Source organism: Cucurbita moschata, unplaced genomic scaffold (genome assembly GCF_002738365.1).
Source record: "Cucurbita moschata cultivar Rifu unplaced genomic scaffold, Cmos_1.0 Cmo_Scf00005, whole genome shotgun sequence".
Lineage (NCBI taxonomy): Eukaryota > Viridiplantae > Streptophyta > Magnoliopsida > Cucurbitales > Cucurbitaceae > Cucurbita > Cucurbita moschata.
Genome location: NW_019268521.1, coordinates 5412711 through 5421158, shown reverse-complemented (window position 1 = coordinate 5421158; position 8448 = coordinate 5412711). Strand labels below are relative to the sequence as shown.

Below are 8448 nucleotides of genomic sequence, written 5' to 3'. Positions count from 1 at the left end.
GTGGGGTGCGACCTTTGTTTTTCTGGTTGAATTGTCTTTTTTTATTCTTTATGTTGGTTGATTTGATTTTTGGCTTCTGCTCTACACTTGTTCTTGTGCTTTTCATAAATGTAAAACTAAATATAGAGAGGGAGGAAGGGCATAAGACATCCAAAGTACAAGGTGTCATAAAATAGCTCCCTACTTTATGCCAATGGAAGGGATGTTTGAAAATATTGAATAATGTATTGAATACAGACGCAAAACTTGTTTACTTTTGGAGTAGGAATGTAAAATGTATGTAGGTTGATTTGTTTTGTTTTTTGTTTTTGGTTTTTTTTTTTAATTTCCCTTATTGCAACTATCTTTTTATGTCTTTGTTAAAATATTTTGTTTCTTTATTAGTTGTTTCTGTCATTTCTTATTTTTCTTCAAAGAAACAAATTTCTTTTTATAGGTTTATCAATATCATATTCATTGTCGACCAAATATATGATGAGTGAAATTAGGAACAGTTTTTATCACTACTTCAAGAACCCAATAGATATCCCCCATAATACGAGTGATTCAGTATAAGTGCATGCAAAAAATATTTCCAAAGTCGCCTTACCCACATTCAATCATACACCAAAAAGGAAAAAAATAAAAATAAAAATAACTGTGACCATGACCAAATTGGATTTTCACATGATTTAGGAATGGGAAATCTATGTCGAAAGATTATAGGAGGATAATCATAATACAGTCATGGTATCATATTTCTCATAAATTAAATTTGCATTTCCTAGACTAGGTTTAACCCATATCACATTTTAGTCCTTAATGTGGTGAACTTTATGCACTTTAATTACCCTGGGGAAAAAAAATAAAGTTGCATGGTTTTTTTACTGCTGGCGTATTGGTACTTCTTCAGGTAGTTTCTTGTCCATGTGCACTTGGACTAGCCACTCCCACAGCAATTCTAGTTGGCACCTCCCTTGGTGAGTTTCAATTTCTTTTCATAAAAACAATGAAATTAGTGGGATGGTTAACATTTCCATGAAATTTGAGTTGATTATATATATAGACAATGTCAAGTGCTCATATTCTCTTCTTGATCTGCCTTCTTAAGAACTTTGAATGATGACGTGAATCCAACTAGAAGTGGAATCTGGAAGTTCATAAAATGTATTACAGGCAAAAAATGAGAGAAAACCCTAGGAGAAGATCCAATAAGCGAAAAAGGGATAGAGAGATTCTTTTTTTCCATTGAAGTTAAAAGGAGCACAGATTTTGCACATATGATGGATGTACTGGCACATTTTGTAATTTTGTTTCATGCTTGTATTTAACTTGATGCTGTCAAAATTGATTGCTCGTATTTGAATCATATGTCTTAGATTGTTCTCTTTATTTCATATTTTCATATGAACACCCGACTGAGATTACTATATCTCATTCTACTTCCACCTTCCTACTACTAAATCTCATATTATTAAAATAATAAATAAATACCCCTATTGTTCTTATGTTGTTGTGCACTACAAACTGAGCAGGGGCTCGACGAGGACTTCTAATAAGAGGAGGAGATGTATTGGAACGCCTGGCAGGCATAGATTGTGTTGCTTTGGACAAGGTTATTGCTTTAGGATATTACAATCCGCACTTTAACTCTCCCTCAGACAACCACGTGAAACTTCTCGCTAAAATTCTCCTAAATTACTTCTTAAAGTTTGAAATGCAAGTTTTCCTAGATCATATAGGCAATATTCTTCACAGTCTCACCAAATTTCTTAACTTTCAGACAGGAACACTTACTGAAGGAAAGCCTACAGTTTCTTCTGTGGTTTCGTTTGTTTATGGAGAAGCAGAAATACTTCAAGTTGCTGCTGCAGTGGAGAAAACTGCTTCACATCCCATTGCAAGAGCTATCATAGATAAAGCAGAATCTTTGAATTTGACCATTCCAGGTACAACAGGGCAGTTGGTAGAACCTGGCTTCGGATCTTTTGCCAATGTAAATGGGCGACTAGTTGCAGTTGGTTCATTAGAATGGGTTAATGATCGATTTGAGCAAAAAGCAAGTACCTCTGATCTTAAGAATCTCGAGCATTCTGTGTTTCAGTCATTAGAGTGGATATCATCTTCAAATAATTCAAAAACAGTTGTTTACGTTGGGCGCGAAGGAGAGGGCATCATTGGTGCTATTGTAATATCTGATCGGTTGCGCTATGATGCAGAATCCACTGTTAAGAGGTAATTTTTATTTTCATCCATTGAATTTCTGACAAATCTGCTATGGATGGTCTATTCCCTAAAATTTCTAGTACTTAGCAGGAACAGCTGTTAGCACCAACTCTTTGCTTGAGATCCAAATGATTTATGAATGATATTCACTTTCCTTCCGTGTGAAATTGAGAAAAATGAAAAATGTTATTATCATTATGCCAATTGCTTTGGAATCTCAACTCTTTTCCAGGATGTTGTTTCTATTTGAATACTGAAAATAGGTTGTCAGCTATACTGAACATTGTGTCCTCGTGCTTGATCTGTTGCTTTGATTGGAAAGGCTCCAGAAGAAGGGAATCAGAACGGTCCTCTTATCTGGAGACAGGGAAGAAGCAGTTGCAAGTGTAGCCAAGTCAGTTGGAATAGAAAAGGAATTTGTTCACTCATCTTTGACTCCTCAAAACAAATCCGACTTTATTTCCACTCTGAAAACTGCTGGACATCGAGTTGCTATGGTATTGTCTTATAAGTAGTTGACGAATTGTTTTCTAGAGAGTTTACTTGCACATGTTACTGACGTACTTGCAATTTACGATCTTTAAGGTCACTGTGGCACTATGATTAAATAGATGTTCTTCCCATCGAATGATTTGAAATTGCTATCTTATTCCTGATTTCTTTTTATAATTGATATTCAAGCACTCATAGTGAGGTAGACATTTACATTAAAGTTTCCATACTATCTTAATCGTTTATTTGAACAACCAAATATTTCCTGGGGATATGTGTTGCAAGTACCAAATATGCCCTAGACTATCAGATGTAAAAATTGCTTTAGGATCCTCAACAACCAACCAGCCCTGCTCTTTCAATCTTGTATGGCCGAAACTATTGTATCTCACCTGCCTTTTGGTTTTTCATAGGTTGGTGATGGCATAAATGATGCACCATCTTTGGCTTCTTCCGATGTTGGGATTGCTCTGCAGCTTGAAGCACATGAAAATGCTGCTTCGAATGCCGCATCCATTTTACTTCTTGGAAATAGAATATCTCAGGTACTACCATTTTCTCAATACTTTTTGCTCTTTTTTCATTTCTTCGGGGTTAATTTTTCATAATATTTTATATATGAAGTCTTTCCTTATTGCTCTTGTAAACAAATTCAAAACTGAGTTATATGTAATATCATATACGTTGCATATTTCACATTGGGGTACAGTTATAGCAAAGGATAGAGGCTGGATACTCCCTTCCGTGTGGTTTTGTTCAGCATTCATAGTTTAATATATGCTATTACCTTCGTTAGAAAGGGGATTTTTCTTTAGCTCCTTTTCAACTGTTTAAAGGTGTTTGTCCCACAAGAAGCCAGGAACAATTCATTCTACGGCATGTTTCCATCAGCCTCTTTTGTGCTGGTCTTTAGGTGCGGTGATTTCTAGGGGAATTGTATTTTCCAAGATAGTAGGAGTTTTTCATTGTATAACAAAACACCAACACCAGAGAAGATGAATCACAAATATTATCTCCTTCGTTATTTTGAAAACGCCACATGCCCTTTCTGACAGCTTGTTGACGCAATGGAACTAGCACAAGCAACAATGTCTAAGGTGTACCAAAATTTGTCGTGGGCAATAGCTTACAATGCCGTTGCCATTCCAATTGCTGCTGGGGTTCTGCTCCCAGGATTTGACTTTGCAATGACTCCTTCCCTTTCAGGTGGATGCACACAAATCTCTCCACTTAATATTAAAATTAAGCACTCCCGAAGTTATTTTGTTATATTCTGATTCGTAACAGTAAGAACATTATGTTAAAAATGACTGCTCTTTTTTTGGTTTCTCAGGTGGTCTTATGGCTTTAAGTTCAATATTCGTCGTCACCAACTCATTACTTCTGCAGATCCATGCCCCCAAAGAACCTCAAAAATCTACCTGAATGGCATACAAAAGATGTCAACCCATGCCCCCAAAGAACCTCAAAAATCTACCTGAATGGCATACAAAAGATGTCAACCAGCTCCATTTTAATAAATTATAGAGTCAACCGAACATCAGGGAAAGACCACATCAAACGGGTCAGTTAAGTGCATATCCATGACTCTCTCTGTGCTTTAATTTCTTAATAACCCTGGACAAACCTGGATCTAACCTGACAGTATTGTGCTTCAAGGGAGCTCTCTCTCTAACAAATTCACATTTTTAATAATACTAAAATAAAATACAAGTCACGTGAGTTGAAAGAATGTCTTGCTTCAACCATAAAATACCATATTATTACTCATTTTTTTCTCCATCCCGAGATGAGGAGGGAGGGAGGGAGGTTGGCAGAATGGGCGATGATGGGATTCTTCCTGTTTCTGATATTGAAACTAATGAATTTAATGGGCCATTGCCTGATTGGTAAAAGAAATATTCCCTATTGAAAGCTTATCTTGTTTTGTCCTAAAATTTTATCTCATATGCAAATGCATTATGTAGATTAGAAGTATCATTCCTCACTTTTCAGTGCTTTTTCTGTTTCTATCTCTGACCAAGGTTTTCGCATATATATATATATATATATGTATATGTATATGGGTGATGGAAAGTGGAAAGGCCCAGCTTTAAATTTGAGTATGAATAGTTTCATTGCATGTGATCAACATGATCTGATTGAATTTGCATTACTAATCATCTTGATTCTTGTGCATACATTTGTAACAATTTAGATGACTTCTGATTTCTGAATTTAACAATTTGAGAAACATTAGGACATTCTTTTGCCTTCAATAAAGGATGCTTCTCTTGAATGGATGTTTTTAGCAGCGCAAGTGGGCTTGGTAACAGATTTTATTGGTATGATTTACCCACCTTCTTTATGAAACCCACTTTTGAAGGATATTCTCAATCATTTTGTCTTCATCTTCATTTGTACTTCTTTTTTCCCCTTAATTTTTCAAAATGCATCCCATGATGTTTCTATATTTTCTTTTTTAACTTCAAATGTGTTATGTTTAAGTACTTTATTCGCTTAAACTGCACTATCCATCTTATCTACTGATCTGTATGTATAATATCTATAAGGATCTGATTTGTTTATTCTTATGCACATTAAATAAATCAAATTATTCAACTATTTAAACGTTTTAATGTACCTACTGGCCGAGTCTGAGTCTTACATATTTTGTTTGTAGTCACTCATGCTTTTATTACATCCCTTAGAAATATGACTGTAAATTATTATCTTTTGTAGTGTTGGACTATTTCGACCAATAAAAAATAAAAAAAATTTAAATCCGAACTATAAAAATAAATAATACTGAGAATTTAATTTGGCATTTATTTGTGGGGTTTGTTTTTTTGTGAAGAGGGAAAAAAAGAAAAGCATTAAATTTGGAGATGGGGAAAGGTGGGGCCGACAGGGCTTTTAAAAATATTTAATAATAGAATTAAATGGCCACGTGAGCGTCATCGTGGAAGAAAGAAGAGGCAGATTGCCTTGGTTGAGTTCGGTAATGCACTTGGAAATGGGCTTTTTAGCATTTGCATGTGATTGGTGGGCCTCCTATCATCACCCTCCCCTGCACCCCTACTGCCGTCACCCACCAATCACAGATTTTAACTCCCTTTTCCCGTTTTTCATAATTAGTATCATAAATTGATTTTCTCCTTCGCCGGCTCTCACGCATGGGGGTGACGCCGTACACTTCAATGCTCTTTTCTTTTTTTGGTGAGGGTCTTGGTTAAGCATGGGCCACAAATGGAACGACTTCAAGGGTAAATACACCCATTTATACCTATAAAAAAATACTTATAATTTAATTAATTTTTTATTTTTATCGGAAAAAAAAATGTTCCTCACCTCCTCTCCGCTCCCCGTCCAAATAGAAAATTCCCTCTCAATTTGAGGTAGGTCTCTGCGAGGTTCCTATCCTGGGAGTAAAACGAACATCTCTACTACAATCTATTAACTCAATAGTAGATGAAAATATAGCGAAGTCGAAAGTTCAATCTTCTACTACTGCATTGTTGTACTAAAGTAACAAAATGACCAAATAGAAAGAAACTCAATTACGTCAACATGTTAACGATATTGATGAATTGTGAAATTTTATTAACCAATACCGACAAACCTAAATCTTTTAAAATCATAATAACTAAGCTAAAAATAAGTCAACTATAAAGTCAATGTAGCAACCCAAATTTCAAGGGATTGCTGACTAGACTCGAATCATATTAGTATTTAATATTATACTTTAATTATGGGCTTTTATAAATCAAATATACTCTTATTGTATTACTTATTTTTTGAATTTAATTATGAACCCTAATTAAATTTCCAAAAGAAAAGAAAAAAAACACAAACAAATTTTAAATGGATGAAAATGACAATAAATTAACCGAATAAAACCATTTACACACTTGGCAGTATTGTTTGTAAACAGTTCCCGATGTGGCAGAGGGATGGCCAGCTGGCAGATACGGAAAGGTAGCGGGACCCACAAAACTGGAATGGTAAAGTTTTATTAACGTGACCGACCTGTTACCCTAAAAAGAAACACACCATAGCCCAGGAGACATGTCATTACACCCAATTAAATACAAAACCCAGCCTTCAGTTAGTTATCCAAACACTGTTTAACAACAAACACCACCTACCCCCAAAAATAACAGTAAACGACAGCTTTTTAATTTCTTTTTTAAATATTATTTTCTGGTGTTTTAAATTTGTTACGACGGCGACGTTAACGGCGTTAACCTCGCCGTCCAAGGTACTGTCAGACTTTTCGGACAACTCGTGGGTCCCAACCAAATCAATCAGAAACCGTGTCAGAGCTCCACAGAGATGAGTAGACGGGACCAATTGACTTTCCCGAGGTTAATTTTTTTTTTCTTTTCTTTCCATTAATTATATAAATCAATTTGGATAATTTATTAAAATATTATTTTTCTTATTAAAATAAAACCAAATCGAGTCACGTTAATTACATTCTCTAAAAAATAAAATTAAATAAAATTAAATGGTTTAATATATATATATATATATATTAATAAAGAGGGAGAAGAAAAGACAATTTGGAAGTATAATGAAATCATAAAGGCTGTATTGGTAATTTAACCTAAAATGGATTACTTTTATCTCTTTATGGTGCTGAGATAATCAATCAGGCTCTTGATGGGCCGTGGGCCCAGCTCCTGCCAGATCCTCTGGCGCTCCTCGTTTAAAGTTCCCGTTTTACCCTCGACTCTCTCTTATAATTACCTGAATTATTTTAAATTTACAATATTACTTTTAATTATGGATATATATATATATTTTTTTTTTTGGAGTTACCGTAAAATCTAAATGCTTGGTTTTGATTGGTCCCTAAGTCTATGGTTAATTTATTAATATTTGTAGGCTTTATGAAGAATGATTCTTTTGTTTTGTAACTTTTGTTGATTGGAATAGAAACATCTTCTTTGATTCTTTATCATATATCTTCATTTTGACTCCAAACACTTTATTCCTTTATTTAATCAACATTTATCATATGCTATAAAAATTTTAAATTATTTATAAATTCGGGACTTCCAAATTAATTAATTATTATTATTTTTTAAATGTACCTACAAACACGTGACGACGAAACAATGTGTTTTTTATCTTAAAACTTTGGTAGGATTTGTAGGTATGGTTTTGTAGCTCCGAGAGAAAGTGGACTTAGGAAGATGTTCTATGTATGATATGTGCTTTGTTTTTTTCAAAGCTTGCATTTACACACTTAGGAAGATGACCTCGGACAATCTATCACTAATTTATAAGTTCATGCAATTGAAAAAATATACTTGTATTGTATAGATAACTCATCAAGTAAATTATATTTAGATCGATAAGGCACTAACACGAATCACGAAATGATGAAAGAAAGAAGCGAATCAAAAGAGGTGGTGCTATAAAAGGGTATGAACTTGGAGGCAAAACCACTAAAAACAAGATTTTTTTCATCCAAAATTATGAAGTAATTGAAAAGACTACCCATTGGGACATCACAGGAAATAAAGAGAGTAGGAAGAGACAGAGGAGGTGCAGTGCAAAGGAATGCAAGCGACTAAATTCAGATTCACTGTGCAAACCACAAGCCATGAACAGCGAAATAACAAAACAAACTACAAATCATCTAATAATTTGTTGAGTTTAAGGCTCAATTCTGCAGCCAAAGAACAGAATAGCGTCCTTGTCAGCTGCACTCAAATGGGTTCCTTCCATTACCCCAAAAAAAAAAAAAAAAAAAAAAAAAAA

General features: G+C 34.4%; 1 protein-coding gene across 2 annotated transcripts in view; it reads left to right on the top strand.

The window, feature by feature from the left end:
- LOC111443305 (copper-transporting ATPase PAA2, chloroplastic) overlaps nucleotides 1-4677 on the top strand; it is a 10240-nt gene extending 5563 nt beyond the window's left edge. Inside the window, exons 11-18 of one of the 2 annotated variants that reach the window (XM_023081072.1) lie at nucleotides 893-959; nucleotides 1515-1594; nucleotides 1763-2214; nucleotides 2528-2702; nucleotides 3111-3242; nucleotides 3753-3903; nucleotides 4031-4136; nucleotides 4193-4677. In XM_023081072.1, coding sequence (XP_022936840.1) covers nucleotides 893-959; nucleotides 1515-1594; nucleotides 1763-2214; nucleotides 2528-2702; nucleotides 3111-3242; nucleotides 3753-3903; nucleotides 4031-4122 — 1149 coding nt within the window. In that variant the 3' untranslated portion in view covers nucleotides 4123-4136; nucleotides 4193-4677. Of the gene's footprint in view, nucleotides 1-892; nucleotides 960-1514; nucleotides 1595-1762; nucleotides 2215-2527; nucleotides 2703-3110; nucleotides 3243-3752; nucleotides 3904-4030 lie in introns of both variants that reach the window. The other variant, XM_023081071.1, reaches the window with a different exon arrangement.
- Nucleotides 4678-8448: the final 3771 nt, after the last annotated feature.